This window comes from Salvelinus alpinus, chromosome 1 (genome assembly GCF_045679555.1).
Source record: "Salvelinus alpinus chromosome 1, SLU_Salpinus.1, whole genome shotgun sequence".
NCBI classification, from domain to species: Eukaryota; Metazoa; Chordata; class Actinopteri; order Salmoniformes; family Salmonidae; genus Salvelinus; species Salvelinus alpinus.
In genome coordinates this window covers 115,237,446-115,261,076 of record NC_092086.1, presented here as the reverse complement: position 1 = coordinate 115,261,076, position 23,631 = coordinate 115,237,446, and the positions used below count along the sequence as shown (strand labels likewise).

At 45.2% G+C, this 23,631-nt stretch overlaps 1 protein-coding gene across 1 annotated transcript in view; it reads left to right on the top strand.

Moving 5' to 3' along the window:
* The window catches only part of LOC139539417 (netrin receptor DCC-like), a 622,169-nt gene that overhangs the window by 378,163 nt on the left and 220,375 nt on the right, over positions 1–23,631 (top strand). The window contains exons 8-11 of the mRNA XM_071342360.1: positions 3,266–3,425; positions 4,981–5,135; positions 6,002–6,150; positions 15,185–15,323. Coding sequence (XP_071198461.1) covers positions 3,266–3,425; positions 4,981–5,135; positions 6,002–6,150; positions 15,185–15,323 — 603 coding nt within the window. The remainder of the gene's footprint in view (positions 1–3,265; positions 3,426–4,980; positions 5,136–6,001; positions 6,151–15,184; positions 15,324–23,631) is intronic.

The following is a 23,631-nucleotide window of genomic DNA, read 5'->3' as shown; positions in this document are numbered from 1 at the left end:
AACCCCTGACCCCTGACCTTAAAGAATATCCACATGATGAACCCCTGACCCCTGACCTTAAAGAATATCCACAGGATGAACCCCTGACCTTAAAGAATATCCACAGGATGAACCCCTGACCCTTGACCTTAAAGAATATCCACAGGATGAACCCCTGACCTTAAAGAATATCCACATGATGACCCCCTGACCCCTGACCTTAAAGAATATCCACAGGATGACCCCCTGACCCCTGACCTTAAAGAATATCCACAGGATGAACCCCTGACCCCTGACCTTAAAGAATATCCACAGGATGAACCCCTGACCCCTGACCTTAAAGAATATCCACAGGATGAACCCCTGACCTTAAAGAATATCCACAGGATGAACCCCTGACCCCTGACCTTAAAGAATATCCACAGGATGAACCCCTGACCCCTGACCTTAAAGAATATCCACAGGATGAACCCCTGACCCCTGACCTTAAAGAATATCCACAGGATGAACCCCTGACCTTAAAGAATATCCACAGGATTACCCCCTGACCCCTGACCTTAAAGAATATCCACAGGATGAACCCCTGACCTTAAAGAATATCCACATGATGAACCCCTGACCCTTGACCTTTATTTAGAGGGCGTTTGGACAGATACATCAGATTTGTCCGAGCACCTTAATGAAAGGCAATATCCTCCCATAATAAGTAGATGTGTCCGGTGTCCGTTGAAAATCTCAATTTAATTTGACACATATATCCTTAAGGAATTGCCAAGTAGTGATCTTTCCAGAGATATTTTCCATGAAGACAGTGTCCACCGTTCTTCAGTGAGTTAACAGGATTAGTTTGGCCACAACACTCATTCTCTGGTGACGATGTGTGTTAGGCTGTGAGGCTGGTGTGTGTGCGTGTCCGTGTGTGTGTGTGTGTGTGTGTGTGTGTGTGTGTGTGTGTGTGTGTGTGTGTGTGTGTGTGTGTGTGTGTGTGTGTGTGTGTGTGTGTGTGTGTGTGCGTGTGTGCGTGTGCGTGTGCGTGTGTGTTTGTGTGACATGACTATTTCTGCATCAGAGCATTATCAGAGGTGAGAAAAATATATGAGCTCCCTGCCTCAGTCCTACAGACGGAGACTAACTAGCACAGCACAGCACAGCACAGCACACCATTTAGAAAAATAACTTCTCCCTCAACGTCAACAAAACCAAGGAGCTGATCGTGGACTTCAGGAAACAGCAGAGGGAGCACCCCCCTATCCAAATCGACGGGACCGCAGTGGAGAAGGTGGAAAGCTTCAAGTTTCTCTGCTTACACATCACGGACAATCTGAAATGGTCCACCCACACAGACAATGTGGTGAAGAAGGCGCAATATCACCTTTCAACCTCAGGAGGATGAAAAAATTGTCTTGGGCCCTAAGACCCTCACAACATTTTACAGATGCACAATCCTGTCAGGCTGTATTACCGCCTGGTACTGTAATTACACCGCCCGCAACCGCAGGGCTCTCCGGAGGGTAGTGAGGTCTGCACAACGCATCACCGGGGGCAAACTACCTGCCCTCCGGGACATCTACACCACCCGATGTCACAGGAAGGCCAAAAAGATCATCAAGGACAACAACCACCCGAGCCACTGCCTGTTCACCCCGCTACCATCCAGAAGGCGAGGTCAGTACAGGTGCATCAAAGCTGGGACCGAGAGACTGAAAAACAGCTTCTATCTCAAGGCCATCAGACTGTTAAATAGCCATCGCTAACCGGCTACCACCCGGTTACTCAACCCTGCACCTTAGAGGCTGCTGCCCTCTATACATAGACATGGAATCACTGGCCACATAATAATGGAACACTAATCACTTTAATAATGTTTACATACTGCTTTACTCATCTCATATGTATATACTGTTTTCTATTCTACTGTATTTTAGTCAATGACACTCTGACATTGCTCGTCCTAATATTTATATATTTCTTAAAAAAAGATTTGTGAGTATTGTTGTGAATATTTAGATATTACTGCACTGTTGGCGCTAGGAACACAAGCATGTCGCTACACCCGCAATAACATCTGCTAAATATATGTGTATGTGACCAATAACATCTGCTAAATATATGTGTATGTGACCAATAACATGTGATTTGATTTGATAGAGAATGGGTACTGTCATGGGCTGATTCGTAGTCTGTCTAACCACAGTATTCAGAGATCCCAGTGTTGATGGATTCACGCTACTCATTTGTCCTCTACAGGGATAAAATATGTTGGTTATGGTTAGGCCATGTTAGGACAATTTGTTAGGCCATTTATCCCTGTCCGATACCATGTTTTGACACAGTAATGCATTGATGTCAAACAAACATGATGGCACGGCTCTCTGAACTTGTCCGATCTCGTCCCTTGAACATACATGACTTCAGATCCATCCATGCATCTTGTCACAAGCATACAATGCTATAACCACTGCCAAAAATGAAGATACTTATCTGTAAACATTCTCTCTCTCTCTCTCTCGCTCTCTCGCTCTCTCTCGCTCTCTCTCTCTCTCTCTCTCTCTCTCTCTCTCTCTCTCTCTCTGTCTCTCTCTCTCTCTCTCTCTCTCTCTCTCTCTCTCTCTCTCTCTCTCTCTCTCTCTCTCTCTCTCTCGCTCTCTCTCTCTCTCTCTCTCTCGCTCTCTCTGTCTCTGTCTGTCTCTCTCTCTCTCTGTCTCTCTCTGTCTCTCTCTGTCTCTCTCTCTCACTCTCTCTCTGTCTCTCTCTCTCTCTCTGCTTCTGTATGACACTTCTACTGCACTGCAATGATCTATCTATAACTGAGAATACTGATTCCCTTTTCTTGTCTGTGATCTTCTTTTCTTCACGGTCTTCCTTTCTTTCCTTTTCTTCTCATTCCATTGGTCATGCTCCTGTTGTTTTATTAAATCCCTCCCTCCCTCCCACCTTCCTTCCTTCCTGCCCTCCCTTCCTTCCTTCCTTCCTTCCTTCCTCCCTCCCTCCCTCCCTCCCTCCCTCCCTCCCTCCCGCCCTTCCTCTTTCCCCCTGACCTCCCTTCCTCCTTCTCCCTGCCCTCCCTCCCTCCCTCCCTCCCACCTCCCTTCCTTCCTTCCTTCCTTCCTTCCTACCTCCCTCCCTCCCTCCCGCCCTTCCTCTTTCCCCTTGACCTCCCTCCCTCCCTCCTTCCTAAATAACTAACATACCCACCTAGAACTAGTAGCCAGCCCAACACCAGCTCCTCAGGTCCCTAGCCCTGAGTCCCCTACTTCTCTGACTTACTCCTCTCCTCCCCCACCAGTTGTCCCCAGCTCAGGTGTCCTCCTCCCCTCTGCTCCCCGTGACGTGGCCCCTGTCCTAGTGTCCAGCCGTTTTGTCCGCCTCAGCTGGCGCCCCCCACAGGAGACCAGAGGAACTGTCCAAACCTACGGCATCTACTACTCCCAGGACACGGTCAACAGGTACGGTTAAATACGACCTGGTCAACAGGTACGGTAAAATACAACACGGGCAACAGGTACGGTTAAATACGACCTGGTCAACAGGTACGGTAAAATACAACACGGGCAACAGGTACGGTGAAATACGACCTGGTCAACAGGTACGGTGAAATACCACACTATATAGGGAATAGGGTTCCATAAGGCTCTGGTCTAAAGTTGTGTACTATATAGGGAATAGGGTTCCATAGGGCTCTGGACTAAAGTAGTGCACTATATAGGGAATAGGGTTCCATTTAGGCCAAATCATATCAGACAGTTTCTTCTCCAACTGTGTATGAAGTCAGATTTTTTTTTCTCCATTGAATCTGAACATTTGGTGAATGGTTATTTTATTAGGTAAATATATATATATATATATTGTCCACGAGTCTGTGTGGAGTCATTTATAAGTATATTTCAGGGCCATCTAGTCAGTGGGGTGATGAAGAAGTGCTGAAATCCCCTTGGATTACGGTTTTTGGAGTAGGGATTACGGTTTTTGGAGTAGGGATTACGGTTTTTAGAGTAGGGATTACGGTTTTTAGAGTAGGGATTACGGTTTTTAGAGTAGGGATTACGGTTTTTGGAGTAGGGATTACGGTTTTTGGAGTAGGGATTACGGTTTTTGGAGTAGGGATTGCGGTTTTTGGAGTAGGGATTACGGTTTTTGGAGTAGGGATTACGGTTTTTGGAGTAGGGATTACGGTTTTTGGAGTAAGGATTACGTGGATTGGATGGCATTTTGGAAAGGACGTCTGTGGCCATTTTTGGTGCTTTATTCTGATACTGTCTCTCGATGCTGTCTGTGTTTCCTGTGTGTGTGTGGGTTTCCTGTGTGTGTGTGTGGGTTTCCTGCGTGTGTGTGTGAGTTTCCTGTGTGTGTGTGGGTTTCCTGTGTGTGTGTGTGTGTGTGTGTGTGTGTGTGTGTGTGTGTGTGTGTGTGTGTGTGTGTGTGTGTGTGTGTTTCCTGTGTGTGGGGGGGGGGGGGGATTTCCTGTGTGTGCGGGTTTCCTGTGTGTGTGGGGGGGGGGGGGGGATTCCTGTGTTTGTGGGTTCCCTGGGTGGGTGGGGGGGGGGGGGGGGGGGGGGGGTCCTGTGTGTATTGCTGTTTCAGGGAGAGGTCTGTGAACGTGTCTGTTGCTGTTTAAGGGAGAGGTCTGTGAACATGTCTGTTGCTGTTTCAGGGAGAGGTCTGTGAACGTGTCTGTTGCTGTTTCAGGGAGAGGTCTGTGAACATGCCTGTTGCTGTTTCAGGGAGAGGTCTGTGAACGTGTCTGTTGCTGTTTCAGGGAGAGATCTGTGAACATGCCTGTTGCTGTTTCAGGGAGAGGTCTGTGAACATGCCTGTTGCTGTTTCAGGGAGAGGTCTGTGAACATGCCTGTTGCTGTTTCAGGGAGAGGTCTGTGAACGTGTCTGTTGCTGTTTCAGGGAGAGATCTGTGAACATGCCTGTTGCTGTTTCAGGGAGAGGTCTGTGAACATGCCTGTTGCTGTTTCAGGGAGAGGTCTGTGAACATGCCTGTTGCTGTTTCAGGGAGAGGTCTGTGAACGTGTCGGAGCCAGAGACCCTCCAGTTGACTGTCAGTAACCTGAAGCCAGAGGAGACCTACTCCTTCAGAGTGGTGGCCTACAACGACAACGGCCCAGGAGAGAGATCCGAGACACTCAAACTCACCACGCCGCCAGAGTGTAAGTAAACACACACACACACACACACACACACACACACACACACACACACACACACACACACACACACACACACACACACACACACACACACACACACACACACACACACACACAACTTTACTGTATAGGTACAGTGTAAGTACTGTACTGTAGTTGCATGTTAATGTAGTTTTTTAATCAGGCCTAAAGACATTATCATTAGAGTTAGGTATGGGTAATGGGTAAAACCATTATCATTACATTGACAACACGTAATGACCTGATGTTAAAATGCAGGAGATGAACACCAAGTAATGACCTGGTGTTCTAATGCAGGAGATGAGTACCAAGTAATGACCTGGTGTTCTAATGCAGGAGATGAACACCAAGTAATGACCTGGTGTTATAATGCAGGAGATGAACACCAAGTAATGACCTGGTGTTCTAATGCAGGAGATGAGCACCAAGTAATGACCTGGTGTTCATTTCTGATGATGTCTAATAATGTACTCTGTAGTTATTTGTAATGATGTTTAAAGCCTTATAAAGTGATGGGTTTAGACCGTAATGGGTTAAAGCCTTATAAAGTGATGGGTTTAGACCGTAATGGGTTAAAGCCTTATAAAGTGATGAAGGAAAAGGATTTATGTTTATCTCTCCTGTTCTCCATGTATCTATATGTGTATGTGTGTGTGTGTGTGTGTGTGTGTGTGTGTGTGTGTGTGTGTGTGTGTGTGTGTGTGTGTGTGTGTGTGTGTGTGTGTGTGTGTGTGTGTGTGTGTGTGTGTGTGTGTGTGTGTGTGTGTGTGTGATCTATGATTTGTGTGTGAATCTGTGTGTCTGATGTCTCGTTCTGATCTGATCATGTGTTCCTGTCCCAGCAGTGAAGGTCCCTGGGCCGGTGGAGAACCTCCAGGTAGAGTCCATCTCTCCCACCTCTATCCAGGCCTCCTGGGACGCCCCGGCCTACGCCAACGGGCCCCTGCTGGGGTACAGACTCCTCTGGACCGAGATACCCTCTGGCAAGGAACAGGTACATGGCTCTCATGGTCCAATCTGACACAGATAGAAGCTCTAATTATAGCTCTGGGTTAAATGAGTTCATCTGAAAATGGCACGGGGCCAGTACTAAGTTCTCTCCACTTTATCTGAAAGTAATTAGCATAATTAAAGGTTGGTAGTTTGAGCTGCTCTTGCCATAATAATGACTTGGTCTTTTACCAAATAGGGCTATCTTCTGTATACCATCCCTACCTTTTCACAACACATCTGATGGATCAAATGCATTAAGAAGGAAAGAAATTCCACAAATTCACTTTTAAGAAGGCACACCTGTTAATTGAAAAGCGTTTCAGGTGACCACCTCATGAAGCCGGTTGAGAGAAAGCCAAGAGTGTGCAAAGCTGTCATCAAGGCAAAGGGTGGCTACTTTGAAGAATTTCAAATATAAAATATATTTTTATTTGTTTAACAAATTTTGGTTACTACATTTTGGTTACTACACTACATGATTCCATGTGTGTTATTTCATAGTTTTGAACTCTTCACTATTATTCTACAATGTAGAAAATTGTAAAAATAAAGAAAAACACTGGAATGAGTAGGTGTGTCAAAACTTTTGACTCGTATTGTATATATAGAAGTATATAACATACCACCCCATTACAGTACATAAAGATGTACACTACCGTTCAAAAGTTTGGAGACACCTAGAAATGTCCTTGTTTTTTAAAGAAAAGCAACTTTTTTGTACATTAAAATAATATCAAATCGATCAGAAATACAGTGTAGACATTGTTAATGGAATATCTACATAGGCGTACAGAGGCCCATTATCAGCAACCATCACTCCTGTGTTCCAATGGCACGTTGTGTCAGCTAATCCAAGTTTATAATTTTAAAAGGCTAATTGATCATTAGAAAACCCTTTTGTAATTATGTTAGCACAGCTTAAAACTGTTGTGCTGATTGAAGAAGCAATAAAACTGGCCTTCTTTAGACTAGTTGAGTATCTGGAGCATCAGCATTTGTGGGTTCGATTACAGGCTCAAAATGGCCAGAAACAAAGAACTTTCTTCTGAAACTCGTCAGCCTATTCTTGTTCTGATTAATGAAGGCTATTCCATGCGAGAAATTGCCAAGAAACTGAAGATGTGGTACAACGCTGGGTACTACTCTCTTCACAGAACAGCGCAAACTGGCTCTAACCAGAATAGAAAGAGGAGTGGGAGGCCCCGGTACACAACTGAGCAAGAGGACAAGTACATTAGGGTGTCTAGTTTGAGAAACAGAACCCTCACAAGTCCTCAACTGGCAGCTTCATTAAATAGTACCCGCAAAACACCAGTCTCAATGTCAACAGTGAAGAGGCTGTCTTCTTTTGCCCATCTTAATCTTACATTTTTATTGGCCAGTCTGAGATATGGCTTTTTCATTGCAACTCTGCAAATAATGCTGATAATGGGTCTCTGTACGCCTATGTAGATATTTCATGAAATAATCTGCCTTTTCCAGCTATAATAGTCATTTACAACATTAACAATGTCTACACTGTATTTATGATCAATTTGATGTTATTTTAATGGACCAAAAAATGTGCTTTTCTTTCAAAACAAGGACATTTCTAAGTGACCCCAAACTTTTGAATGGTAGTGTATATAATATACCACTCCATTACAGTACATAAAGTATATATAGAAGTACATAATATACCACCCCATTACAGTACATAAAGTATATATAGAAGTACATAATATACCACCCCATTACAGTACATAAAGTATATATAGAAGTACATAATATACCACCCCATTACAGTACATAAAGTATATATAGAAGTACATAATATACCACCCCATTACAGTACATAAAGTATATATAGAAGTACATAATATACCACCCCATTACAGTACATAAAGTATATATAGAAGTACATAATATACCACCCCATTACAGTACATAAAGTATATATAGAAGTACATAATATACCACCCCATTACAGTACATAAAGTATATATAGAAGTATATAATATATAACCCCATTACAGTACATACAGTATATATAGAAGTATATAATATACCACCCCATTACAGTACATATAGTATATATAGAAGTATATAATATACCACCCCATTACAGTACATAGTATATATATATATATATATATATATATATATATATAATATACCACCCCATTACAGTACATATAGTATATATAAGTATATAATATACAACCCCATTACAGTACATATAGTATATATAAGTATATAATATACCACAGTACATGAAGTATATACACCCTCTGCTCCATTTCTGTTGTGCCACATGCAAATGAAGATGTTGATGGTACTGTAGTTTAAGCTGTATAGAATTCTATTTCATGTCTTCCTGGAAGGCACTATGCATTATGCAAACACACACACACACACACACCCTCCCTCCCTCTCCCCTCCTGCTCTCCACCTCCCCCGCCCTCCCTCCCCCGCCCTCCTCCCTCCCTCTCCCCCCACCCTCCCTCCCTCTCCCCCCGCCCTCCCTCCCTCCCCCCCACCCTCCCTCCCTCCCTCCCTCCCTCCCTCCCTCCCTCCCCCTCCCCATCCCCCCCTCTCCCCTCCTGCTCTCCCCTCCCTTTCTCCCCTTCCTCAACCCTCCCTCTCCCCCTCCCCTTCCCCGTCCCCCTCCCAATAATAGACTACTAACACCACCAAACAGGTTCATCCCCTGCGTAAAGCCTTTGAATACAGTAGTAGTCCAATTAGCAAAATGGCACTGTATTTGTTTAGCTCTACATAATTATATTTAATATTTTCCTGGAAGGGACTATGCACTATGTAAACATACTGTACACACACACACACACACACACACACACACACACACACACACACACACACACACACACACACACACACACACACACACACACACACACACACACACACACTTCCTTCCTTTGACATCCCTCCTTGTGGAGCATGATTTCCCTCCATTTATCCCAGGTTGTGTTTGTGTGTCTGGCTGGCTATGGGTCTGGAGATGGCTGACTAGGCCAATCCCTGACCTGCAGATGTTGTCGCAGTGGGAGAAGGAACAAGAGGTTGTTGTTACTGACACACACACACACACACACACACACACACACACACACACACACACACACACACACACACACACACACACACACACACACACACACACACAAACACAGTGTGTGTGGTCTAGCACGTAGAAGTCCAGGCCGGTCAGGAATGATTTACAGTTACCTCCAAAATTATTGGCACCCTTGTTAAATACTGTTGAAGTAATATCTGCCTCACCTAAAGCCCATTCTTGTGTGAAGCTGCAATAGACCACAAAGTTTTAACAGTCAGTATTTGGATAACGTGTGAAATGCTTGATAATGTATGTAATATCAACAGAGAGGTATATTTGCTGGATGATTACAATATTGACTGGCGTTCATCAAGCTGCCCACTCAAGATAAAGCTTCAAACTGTAACCAGTGCCTGCCACCTGGTTCAGGTCATCAGTCAACCTACCAGGGTAGTTACAAACAGCACAGGAATTAAATCGTCAACATGTATTGATCACATCTTTACTAATTCTGCAGAAATTTGCTTAAAAGTAGTATCCAAATCCATTGGATGTACTGATCACAATATAGTGTATATAGCCGTGCTTCTACACCTGCATTGCTTGCTGTTTGGGGTTTTAGGCTGGGGGTTTTTGTACAGCACTTTGAGATATCAGCTGATGTAAGAAAGGCTTTTATAAATATATTTGATTTCATAAATTTGATTAGTAGCCACATCTAGGAAAACCAAAGTTCCAAAGGCTGGGTCTAATATAGTGTATAAGAGGTCATACAATAAGTTTTGTAGCGATTCTTATGTTGTTGATGTAAAGAATATTTGTTGATCCGTGGTGTGTAATGAGGAGCAACTAGACGCTGCACTTGACACGTTTATGAAATTGCTTATTCCAGTTACTAATAAACATTAAGAAAATAACTGTTAAAAACTGTTAATTGATGAGGAATTGAAAAATGGTATGGTTGAGAGGGATGAGGCAAAAGAAACGTCAAATAAGCCAACGTGAGAAACGTGGCCAACGTGAGAAATCATGTGACTAAACTAAATAACAAAGAAGATGAAACTTTACTATGAAACAAAGATTAATTATATAAAGAATGATGGTAAAAAATGCTTCGGAGCTCCTTAAATTAAATTCTGGGCAAAAAGGCAAACTCTGCTCCTTCACTCATTGAATCAGATGGCTCATTCATTACAAAATCCACTGATATTGCCAACTACTTTAATGATTTGCCAGCAACAAAACGCTGACACTACACATCCAAGTATATCTGACCAAATGATGAAAGACAACCATTGCAGTTTTGAATTCCGTATAGTGAAGAAGTGAAAGAATTATTGTTGTGTATCAACAATGACAAGCCACCCGGGTCTCACAACTTGGATGGGAAATTACTGAAGATAATAGAGGACGATATTGCCACTCCTATTTACCATATTTTCAATTTAAGCTTACTAGAAGGTGTGTGCCCTCAGGCCTGGAGGGAAGCTAAAGTCATTTCGCTTTGAGTAAAGCCAGTGTGTCTATGTATGCGGATGACTCAACACTATACATGTCAGCTACTACAGCGACTGAAATGACTGCAACACTTAACAAAGAGCTGCAGTTAGTTTCAGAATTGGTGGCAAGGAACACGTTAGTCCAAAATATTTCAAAAACTAAAAGCATTTTATTTGGGACAAATCATTCACTAAACCTTGAACCTCAACTAAATCTTGTAATGAATAATGTGGAAATGGAGCAAGTTGAGGTGACTAAACTGCTTGGACTAACCCTGGATTGTAAATTGTCATGGTCAAAACATATGGATACAACAGTAGCTAAGATGGGGAGAAGTCTGTCTATAATAAAGCACTGTTCTGCCTTCTTAACAGCACTATCAACAAGGAAGGTCCTACAGGCCCTAGTTTTGTCACACCTGGACTACTGTTCAGTCGTGTGGTCAGGTGCCACAAAGAGGGTTCTGAGGAAGATTACTATTGGCTCAGAACAGGGCAGCACGGCTGGCCCTTAAATGTACACGGAGAGCTAATATTAATGACATGCATGTAAATCTCTCATGGCTCAAAGTGGAGGAGAGATTGACTTCATCACTACTTGTTTTTGTAAGAAGTGTTGAAAAGCTGAATGTACTGAGGTGTCTGTTTAAACTACTAGCACACAGCTCAGACACCCATGCATACCCCACAAGACACCCATGCATACCCCACAAGACACCCATGCATACCCCACAAGACACCCATGCATACCCCACAAGACACCCATGCATACCCCACAAGACACCCATGCATACCCCACAAGACATGCCATCAGAGGTCTCTTCACAGTCCCCAAGTCCAGAACAGACTATGGGATGTGCACAGTACTACATAGAGCCATGACTACATGGAACTCTATTTCACATCAGGTAACTGATGCAGCAGTAGAATTGGATTTAAAAAACAGATAAAAATACACCTCATGGACTGTGAAGAGACACACATACAGGCACAGAGACACACTAGCATACGCACTCTACAAACACATTGTAATATTATTTTATGGTGGTATTATACATTTTGTATTGTTGATTATGTAGTGGTGTAATGATGTTATAGGATGTACTGTTTTATCTTTTGTTTTATGTGTAATGTACTGTAAGTGCCTTAATGTGTTTGGACCCCAGGAAGAGTAGCTGCTGCTAATCGGGATCCTTAATAAACCCCAGGAAGATTAGCTGCTGCTTACTGTTAATAAATACAAAGCCCAGAAGCCGATAGTCTCTATCTGTCTCTCTCTATCAGTTCAATTCACATTTAAGGGGCTTTATTGGCATGGGAAACATATGTTTACTTTTGCCAAAGCAAGTGAAATAGAAAATAAACAAAACATAAATATGGGTTGTATTTACAATGTTGTTTGTTCTTCACTGGTTGACCTTTTCTTGTGGCAACAGGTCACAAATCTTGCTGCTGTGATGGCACACTGTGGTATTTCACCCAGTAGATATGGGAGTTTATCAAAATTGGGGGGGGGGGTTTCAAATTCTTTGTGGATCTGTTTAATCTGAGGGAAATATGTGTCTCTAATATGGTCATACATTTGGCAGGAGGTTAGGAAGTGCAGCTCAGTTTCCACCTCATTTTGTGTGCAGTGTGCACATAGCCTGTCTTCTCTTGAGAGCCAGGTCTGCCTACGGTGGCCTTTCTCAATAGCAAGGCTATGCTCACTGAGTCTGTACATAGTCAAAGCTTTCCTTAAGTTGGGGTCAGTCACAGTGGTCAGGTATTCTGCCACTGTGTAGTCTCTGTTTAGGGCCAAATAGCATTCTAGTTTGCTCTGTTTTTTTGTAAATTCTTTCCAATGTGTCAAGTATTTATCTTTTTGTTTTCTCTTGATTTCAGTTGGGTCTAATTGTGTTGCTGTCCTGGGGCTCTGTGGGGTGTGTTTGTGTTTGTGAACAGAGCCCCAGGACCAGCTTGCTTAGGGGACTCTTCTCCAGGTTCATCTCTCTGTAGGTGATGGCTTTGTTATGGAAGGTTTGGGAATCACTTCCTTTTAGATAGTTGTAGAATTCAGCGGCTCTTTTCTGGATTTTGATAATTAGCGGGTATCGGCCTGCTTTGCATGCATTATTTGGTGTTTTACGTTGTACACTAAGGATATCTTTTCAGAATTCAGCATGCAGAGTCTCAATTTGGTGTTTGTCCCATTTTGGGAAGTATTCGTTGGTGAGTGGACCCCAGACCTCACAACCATTAAGGGCAATGGGTTCAATAGCTGATTCAAGTATTTTTAGCCAGATCCTAATTGGTATGTCAAATTGTATGTTCCTTTTGATGGCATAGAAGGCCCCTCTTGCCTTGTCTCTCAGATCGTTCACAGCTTTGTGGAAGTTACCTGTGGCGAACAAGTTTAGGACAAGGTATGTATAGTTTTTTGTGTGCTCCAGGGCAACGGGGTCTAGATGGAATTTGTATTCGTGGTCCTGGCAACTGGACCATTTTTGGAACACCATTATTTTGGTCTTACTGAGATTTACTCTCAGGGCCCAGGTCTGACAGGGCCCAGGTCTGTCAGGGCCCAGGTCTGTCAGGGCCCAGGTCTGACAGAACCTGTGCAGGAGATCTAGGTGCTGCTGTAGGCCCTCCTTGGTTGGCAGCAGACGAACCAGATCACCAGCAAACAGCAGATATTTGACTTCAGATTCGAGTAGGGTGAGGCCGAGTGCTGCAGACTTTTCTCACCAATTTGTTGATATACATTTTGAAGAGGGTGGGGCTTAAGCTAAATTCTTGTCTCACTCACAAGAAATGTGTGTTTTTTGCCAATTTTAACCGCACACTTGTTGTTTGTGTACATGGATCTTATAATGTTGTATGTTTTTTTAATGACGTGCTGTTCCTTCTTTTTCCGTAGTGTATTTCTGTATTGTTTTAGTGATTCACCATAGTGAAAGCGTAGGCTCAGGTTTTCTGGGTCTCTATGTTTTTGGTTGGATAAGTTTCTCTATTTCTTTCTTAATAAGTTTATGCATTCGTCATCAAACCATTTGTGACCCGATTCAGGAAACTAGACGTATGTCGTAAGTCATGGCTTCACAGGAGAACCGTTTGAACGTAAAAAATGCCTTCTCGAACATAATAATCAAATCAAAATCAAATTTTATTGGTCACATACGCATGGTTAGCAGATGTTATTGTGAGTGTAGCGAAATGCTTGTGCTTCTAGTTCCGACAGTGCTAGAATATCTATCAATATCTAACAAGTAATCTAACAATTCCACAAAAACTCAGAATACACACAGATCTAAGTAAAAGAATGGAATAAAGATATATGAATAAGAATATATACATAGAAATATATGGATGAGCGATGACCGAGCGGCATAGATGCAGTAGATGGTAGAAATACAGTATATGCATATGAGATGAGTAATGCAAGATATGTAAACATCATTAAAGTGGCATTAATAACAGTCTAATGTCCTTGACATACAAGCTATTTTTCAGTCTCTCGGTCCCAGCTTTGTTGTACCTGTACTGACCTCACCTTCTGGATGATAGCGGGGTGAACAGGCAGTGGCTCGAGTTGTTGTTGTCCTTGATGATATTTTTGGCCTTCCTGTGACATCGGGTGATGTAGGTGTCCTGGAGGGCAGGTAGTTTGCCCCCGGTGATGCGTTTTGCAGACAGCACCACCCTCTGGAGAACCCTGCGGTTGTGGGCGGTACAGTTGCCATACCAGGCGGTGATGCAGCCCGACAGGATGCTCTCAATTGTGCATCTGTAAAACTTTGTGAGGGTTTTAGGTGACAAGCCAAATGTCTTCAGCCTCCTGAGGTTGAAGAGTGCACTGTTGTGCCTTCTTCACACAATGTCTGTGTGGGTGGACCATTTCAGTTTGTCTGTGATGTTTACGCAGAGGAACATAACATCTCCACTGCTGTCCCTTCGATGTGGACAGGGTGGTGCTCACTCTGCTGTTTCCTGAAGTCCACAATCATATTCTTTGTTTTGTTGACATTGAGTGAGAGGTTGTTTTCCTGACACCACACTCCGAGGGCCCTCACCTCATTACTGCAGGCCGTCTCGTCGTTGTTGGTAATCAAGCCCGCTACTTTTGTGTCGTCTGTAAACTTGATGATTGAGTTGGAGGCGTGCGTGGCCACGCAGTCATGGGTGAACAGGGAGTACAGGAGAGGGCTGAAAACGCACCCTTGTGGGGCCTCAGTGTTGAGGATTAGTGAAGTGGAGATATTGTTTCCTACCTTCACCACCTGGGGGCGGCCCGTCAGGAAGTCCACATGTGAACTTTCATGTGCCTTAATAACAAACGTGTATGCCCTCAAATATACTGTTTAGGTTTTCTTCTGCCAAGTTTACATCTTCACTATTACAGTGCCTCTCTCTCTCTCTCTCTCTCTCTCTCTCTCTCTCTCTCTCTCTCTCTCTCTCTCTCTCTCTCTCTCTCTCTCTCTCTCTCTCTCTCTCAGAGTGTGGAGGTGAACGGGCAGAGTTATAAGATGGAGGGACTTCAGAAGTTCACAGAGTACTCGTTATGTGTCCTGGCGTTGAACCGCTACGGCCCTGGGATCAGCACAGAGGACATGAGCATCACCACGCTTTCTGACGGTACTACACTCACTATCATTAGATTACTGTGTGTTTAACACTATCATTAGATTACTGTGTGTTTAACACTATCATTAGATTACTGTGTGTTTAACACTCACTATCATTAGATTACTGTGTGTTTAACACTCACTATCATTAGATTACTGTGTGTTTAACACTCACTATCATTAGATTACTGTGTGTTTAACACTCACTGTCATTAGATTACTGTGTGTTTAACACTCACTATCATTAGATTACTGTGTGTTTAACACTCACTATCATTAGATTACTGTGTGTTTAATACTCACTATCATTAGATTACTGTGTGTTTAACACTATCATTAGGTTACTGTGTGTTTAAACACTCACTATCATTATATTACTGTGTGTTTAACACTATCATTAGATTACTGTGTGTTTAACACTCACTATCATTAGATTACTGTGTGTTTAACACTCACTGTCATTAGATTACTGTGTGTTTAACACTCACTATCATTAGATTACTGTGTGTTTAACACTCACTATCATTAGATTACTGTGTGTTTAACACTATCATTAGGCTACTGTGTGTTTAACACTCACTGTCATTAGATTACTGTGTGTTTAACACTCACTATCATTAGATTACTGTGTGTTTAATACTCACTATCATTAGATTACTGTGTGTTTAACACTATCATTAGGTTACTGTGTGTTTAAACACTCACTATCATTATATTACTGTGTGTTTAACACTATCATTAGGCTACTGTGTGTTTAACACTCACTATCATTAGATTACTGTGTGTTTAATACTCACTATCATTAGATTACTGTGTGTTTAACACTATCATTAGGTTACTGTGTGTTTAACACTCACTATCATTAGATTACTGTGTGTTTAACACTCACTATCAATAGATTACTGTGTGTTTAACACTCACTATCAATAGATTACTGTGTGTTTAACAAAGTCATTAGGTTACTGTGTGTTTAACACTGTCATTAGGTTACTGTGTGTTTAACACTGTCATTATAGTACTGTGTGTTTAACACTGTCATTAGAGTACTGTGTGTTTAACACTCACTATCAATAGATTACTGTTTGTTTAACACTGTCATTATAGTACTGTGTGTTTAACACTGTCATTATAGTACTGTGTGTAACACTATCATTAGGTTACTGTGTGTTTAACACTCACTATCACTGTTTCCCTGACCGGACTCATTCTTAACCCAGTGGTTCTTATTGGACAAGTCCAGGAAGACTCTTCCTGTTTCAGTCTGTTTTCTTCCGTTTTGTGCCTAATGAATAGACCCCTGCTGGGCTGCCTGTGTGTTTACTGAAAGTCATACTGTGACTTTCACGCCTTTCACTTCTGATTGCAGTGGGATAAACAGCTACATAATGAATGAAACTTAATCAAGAATTAATGACACAGTTAATCTTTTATTAATAAATATCTCGTTGCGTTTGACACACATGAGCTACCTGCACGTTACCAGTCAGTGTATTCGTCCCAAATGGCACCCCATTCCCTGTATAGTGCACTACTTTTGACCAGGCTGAAAGCACTACGAAGGGGTTAGGGTGCCATTTGGGACAGGGTCGGTGTATGCATTCGTACAGTCTATTTTCTTGTTAATCAATTTCTCGCGGTGTCACTCAACTCTGACAGCCCACATGGCATCGCCATGAGAGGGGGAGGGAGCGAAAGGGAGGGAGGGAGAGGAAGGGAGCGAGAGGGAGGGAGGGAGAGGGAGCGAGTGGGAGGGAGGGGGGGAGGGAGCGAAAGGGAGGGAGGGAGAGGAAGGGAGCGAGAGAGAGACACATGGCACCGCCACGAGAGAGAAGGGAGCGAGAGATAGGGAGCGAGAGGGAGGGAGCGAGAGCTGGAGGAAGGGAGCGAGAGATAGGGAGGGACAGGGAGGGAGGGAGCGACATGGCACCGCCATGAGAAAGGGAAGGGAGCGAGAGATAGGGAGCGACATGGCACCGCCATGAGAAAGGGAGGGGAGAGAGAGATAGGGAGGGATGGGGAGGGAGGGAGCGACATGGCACCGCGTCTGATTAGCTAGCACTGCTCCAGTGCTCTTAAAGAATCAGGACTGCCTGCCAAATGGCTCCCTATTCCTTGTGTAGTGCGCTACTTTTGACCAAGGCCCTCTGTTCTATAGTAATGCTCCATGTAGAGGACCTTGTGCCGTTTGGGACTTACCCACAGCCCCTGAAACTGCAGATTCAGTTAGTCACAAAGACAGTCCCCTGGGACCACAGCAGCAGCTCTCGTTCCATTGGCTGGCTCCTTTTAGAACATTGCCTACCCACTCGTTCCATTGGCTGCCTCCCCAGGAACATTTCCTACAGTGTCTGCCTGCAGATAGGGGACCCCATCCTCCAGAAAACAGACTGTACTACATTACCTGCAGATAGGGGGCCCCATCCTCCAGAAAACAGTCTGCACTACATTACCCTGTAGATAGGGGACCCATCCTCCAGAAAACAGTCTGTACTACATTACCTGCAGATAGGGGACCCATCCTCCAGAAAACAGTCTGTACTACATTACCTGCAGATAGGGGACCCCATCCTCCAGAAAACAGTCTGTACTACATTACCTGCAGATAAGGGGCCCCATCCTTCAGAAAACAGTCTGCACAACATTACCCTGTAGATAGGGGACCCCATCCTCCAGAAAACAGTCTGCACTACATTACCCTGTAGATAGGGGAACCATCCTCCAGAAAACAGTCTGTACTACATTACCTGCAGATAGGGGACCCCATCCTCCAGAAAACAGTCTGTACTACATTACCTGCAGATAGGGGACCCATCCTCCAGAAAACAGTCTGTACTACATTACCTGCAGATAGGGGACCCATCCTCCAGAAAACAGTCTGTACTACATTACCTGCAGATAGGGGACCCCATCCTCCAGAAAACAGTCTGTACTACATTACCTGCAGATAGGGGGCCCCATCCTCCAGAAAACAGTCTGCACAACATTACCCTGTAGATAGGGGACCCCATCCTCCAGAAAACAGTCTGCACTACATTACCCTGTAGATAGGGGAACCATCCTCCAGAAAACAGTCTGTACTACATTACCTGCAGATAGGGGACCCCATCCTCCAGAAAACAGTCTGTACTACATTACCTGCAGATGGGGGGCCCCATCCTCCAGAAAACAGTCTGCACTACATTACCCTGTAGATAGGGGACCCCATCCTCCAGAAAACAGTCTGTACTACATTACCTGCAGATAGGGGGCCCCATCCTCCAGAAAACAGTCTGCACTACATTACCTGAAGATAGGGGACCCAATCCTTCGGAAAACAGTCTGCAGAGGGCCTGTATTACCCAACCAGAGGGGATGTTTTCCCCAACCAGAAGGGATGTTTTCCCCAACCAGAGGGGATGTTTTCCCCAACCAGAGGGTCTGTATTACCCAACCAGAGGGGCTGTATTCCCCAACCAGAGGGGCTGTATTCCCCAACCAGAGGGGATGTTTTCCCCAACCAGAGGGACTGTATTCCCCAACCAGAGGGGATGTATTCCCCAACCAGAGGGACTGTATTCCCCAACCAGAGGGGATGTTTTCCCTAACCAGAGGGGATGTATTCCCCAACCAGAGGGGCTGTATTCCCCAACCAGAGGGACTGTATTCCCCAACCAGAGGGGATGTTTTCCCTAACCAGAGGGGATGTATTCCCCAACCAGAGGGGCTGTATTCCCCAACCAGAGGGACTGTATTCCCCAACCAGAGGGGATGTTTTCCCCAACCAGAAGGGATGTACTCCCCAACCAGAGGGGATGTATTCCCCAACCAGAGGGTCTGTATTCCCCAACCAGAGGGTCTGTACTCCCCAACCAGAGGGGCTGTATTCCCCAACCAGAGGGGCTGTATTCCCCAACCAGAGGGGCTGTATTCCCCAACCAGAGGGGATGTTTTCCCCAACCAGAGGGTCTGTATTCCCCAACCAGAGGGGCTGTACTCCCCAACCAGAGGGGATGTATTCCCCAACCAGAGGGTCTGTATTCCCCAACCAGAGGGTCTGTACTCCCCAACCAGAGGGGCTGTATTCCCCAACCAGAGGGGCTGTATTCCCCAACCAGAGGGGATGTATTCCCCAACCAGAGGGGATGTTTTCCCCAACCAGAGGGTCTGTATTCCCCAACCAGAGGGGCTGTATTCCCCAACCAGAGGGGATGTTTTCCCCAACCAGAGGGGATGTATTTCCCAACCAGAGGGGATGTTTTCCCCAACCAGAGGGGATGTATTCCCCAACCAGAGGGGCTGTATTCCCCAACCAGAGGGGCTGTATTCCCCAACCAGAGGGGATGTATTCCCAAACCAGAGGGGATGTTTTCCCCAACCAGAGGGTCTGTATTCCCCAACCAGAGGGACTGTATTCCCCAACCAGAGGGGATGTTTTCCCCAACCAGAGGGGATGTATTCCCCAACCAGAGGGGATGTTTTCCCCAAGCAGAGGGGATGTATTCCCCAACCAGAGGGTCTGTATTCCCCAACCAGAGGGACTGTATTCCCCAACCAGAGGGGATGTTTTCCCCAACCAGAGGGGATGTATTCCCCAACCAGAGGGGATGTTTTCCCCAACCAGAGGGGATGTATTCCCCAACCAGAGGGGATGTTTTCCCCAACCAGAGGGGATGTTTTCCCCAACCAGAGGGACTGTATTCCCCAACCAGAGGGGCTGTATTCCCCAACCAGAGGGGCTGTATTCCCCAACCAGAGGGGATGTTTTCCCCAACCAGAGGGGATGTATTCCCCAACCAGAGGGGATGTTTTCCCCAACCAGAGGGGCTGTATTCCCCAACCAGAGGGGATGTTTTCCCCAACCAGAGGGGCTGTATTCCCCAACCAGAGGGGATGTTTTCCCCAACCAGAGGGACTGTATTCCCCAACCAGAGGGGCTGTACTCCCCAACCAGAGGGGCTGTATTCCCCAACCAGAGGGGATGTTTTCCCTAACCAGAGGGGATGTATTCCCCAACCAGAGGGGCTGTATTCCCCAACCAGAGGGACTGTATTCCCCAACCAGAGGGGATGTTTTCCCCAACCAGAAGGGATGTACTCCCCAACCAGAGGGGATGTATTCCCCAACCAGAGGGTCTGTATTCCCCAACCAGAGGGTCTGTACTCCCCAACCAGAGGGGCTGTATTCCCCAACCAGAGGGGCTGTATTCCCCAACCAGAGGGGCTGTATTCCCCAACCAGAGGGGATGTATTCCCCAACCAGAGGGGATGTTTTCCCCAACCAGAGGGTCTGTATTCCCCAACCAGAGGGACTGTATTCCCCAACCAGAGGGGATGTTTTCCCCAACCAGAGGGGATGTATTCCCCAACCAGAGGGGCTGTTTTCCCCAACCAGAGGGGCTGTATTCCCCAACCAGAGGGGATGTTTTCCCCAACCAGAGGGGCTGTATTCCCCAACCAGAGGGGATGTTTTCCCCAACCAGAGGGACTGTATTCCCCAACCAGAGGGGCTGTACTCCCCAACCAGAGGGGCTGTATTCCCCAACCAGAGGGGCTGTATTCCCCAACCAGAGGGTCTGTATTTCCCAACCAGAGGGACTGTATTCCCCAACCAGAGGGGATGTTATCCCCAACCAGAGGGGCTGTATTCCCCAACCAGAGGGTCTGTATTCCCCAACCAGAGGGACTGTATTCCCCAACCAGAGGGTCTGTATTCCCCAACCAGAGGGGATGTATTTCCCAACCAGAGGGGCTGTATTACCCAACCAGAGGGGATGTATTCCCCAACCAGAGGGGCTGTATTCCCCAACCAGAGGGACTGTATTCCCCAACCAGAGGGGATGTATTCCCCAACCAGAGGGTCTGTATTCCGCCAACCAGAGGGGCTGTACTCCTCAACCAGAGGGGCTGTATTCCCCAACCAGAGGGGCTGTATTCCCCAACCAGAGGGGATGTATTCCCCAACCAGAGGGGATGTTTTCCCCATCCAGAGGGGATGTATTCCCCAACCAGAGGGGATGTATTTCCCAACCAGAGGGGATGTATTCCCCAACCAGAGGGGATGTATTACCCAACCAGAGGGGCTGTTTTCCCCAACCAGAGGGGCTGTATTCCCCAACCAGAGGGGATGTTTTCCCCAACCAGAGGGGCTGTATTCCCCAACCAGAGGGACTGTATTCCCCAACCAGAGGGGATGTTTTCCCCAACCAGAGGGGATGTTTTCCCCAAGCAGAGGGGCTGTACTCCTCAACCAGAGGGGCTGTATTCCCCAACCAGAGGGTCTGTATTCCCCAACCAGAGGGGCTGTACTCCTCAACCAGAGGGGCTGTATTCCCCAACCAGAGGGGCTGTATTCCCCAACCAGAGGGGATGTATTCCCCAACCAGAGGGGATGTTTTCCCCAACCAGAGGGGATGTATTCCCCAACCAGAGGGGATGTACTTCCCAACCAGAGGGGATGTATTCCCCAACCAGAGGGGCTGTATTCCCCAACCAGAGGGGATGTTTTCCCCAACCAGAGGGGCTGTATTCCCCAACCAGAGGGGCTGTATTCCCCAACCAGAGGGGATGTATTCCCCAACCAGAGGGGATGTTTTCCCCAACCAGAGGGGCTGTATTCCCCCATAGAAATGTCATTACTAGAATGGCTATTGGCTGCCTCCCAGGAACATTTTCAGCAGTACCTGCCTGCAGAGTGGAGACCTAATAATATACAGGACCTGGGGCTGTATGTATTAAGTGTCTGCGAGTAGGAGTGCTGATCTCGGATCAGTTTTGGCTTGTAAATCATACTGAAGAAAATTATATGTGAGGAGGGATCACCTCTGAGACGCTTGGTAGCTACAGAACCTGCTCTGTTGTGATTCCTGTTAGATCTACTCAAACTGACTTCTGTTTCATCATACAGTATGTGTACCGTGCACCTAAACAGATCCTCCTGTTTGTGACAGAGGTTTCCTTCCAAGATGTCTTCTGTGTATATATATACTATTTTGTTTTGTGTCATTTTCCTCTTCTGTTATGGCTTTCACCTTGTCTCTTTATTTGGATCAGAGTCTTTGACTGACTGGAATCAGACATTGCAGTAGTTTCCTTCCCTCTTTGCTGCTTCTCCCGGGAAAGAAGTTGTGGGCTATGAAAGAAAGTTGCTAACACAACGGAGGATCAGAAAGGAGCTTGTTCGGCTTCATGCAGCTTTAATTGGATCAAAAACAGGACGCTGCGCTGGGCTACTGAACATCACCTTTAATTGGATCAAAAACTGGACGCTGCGCTGGGCTACTAAACATCACCTTTAATTAGATCTAAAACTGGAAGCCAGGCTGGGCTACTGAACATCACCTTTAATTAGATCTAAAACTGGAAGCTACGCTGGGTTACTGAACCTCACCTTTAATTAGATCTAAAACAGGAAGCTACGCTGGGCTACTGAACCTCACCTTTAATTGGATCTAAAACTGAACGCTGAGCTGGGCTACTGAACCTCACCTTTAATTAGATCTAAAACAGGACATTGCGCTGGGCTACTGAACCTCACCTTTAATTGGATCTAAAACTGGACACTGCGCTGGCCTACTGAACCTCACCTTTAATTAGATCTAAAACTGGAAGCTACGCTGGGCTACTGAACATCACCTTTAATTAGATCTAAAACTGGAAGCTACGCTGGGCTACTGAACCTCACCTTTAATTAGATCTAAAACTGGAAGCTACGCTGGGCTACTGAACATCACCTTTAATTAGATCTAAAACTGGAAGCTACACTGGGCTACTGAACATCACCTTTAATTAGATCTAAAACTGGAAGCTACGCTGGGTTACTGAACATCACCTTTAATTAGATCTAAAACTGGAAGCTACGCTGGGCTACTGAACATCACCTTTAATTAGATCTAAAACTGGAAGCTACGCTGGGCTACTGAACATCACCTTTAATTAGATCTAAAACTGGAAGCTACGCTGGGCTACTGAACATCACCTTTAATTAGATCTAAAACTGGAAGCTGCGCTTGGCTACTGAACATCACCTTTAATTAGATCTAAAACTGGAAGCTACGCTGGGCTACTGAACATCACCTTTAATTAGATCTAAAACTGGAAGCTGCTATGCTTCGGTGGTATACCGTATATGTGACTCGTTTCAGGAATCTAGGCGTATGTCATCTAGGGTCACTACTCCACAGAAGAGGCATTTTTTTTTATCAAAATGCTTTTTTGGGCAGAAATGCTTTCTGGAACATGTGAACTTTCATGTGCCTTAATAGCAAACTTGTATGCCATCTGCATAAATATGAATAACATTTTTTAATTACGAGCCTAGTTGCTTTAACCACGGAAGAAGAC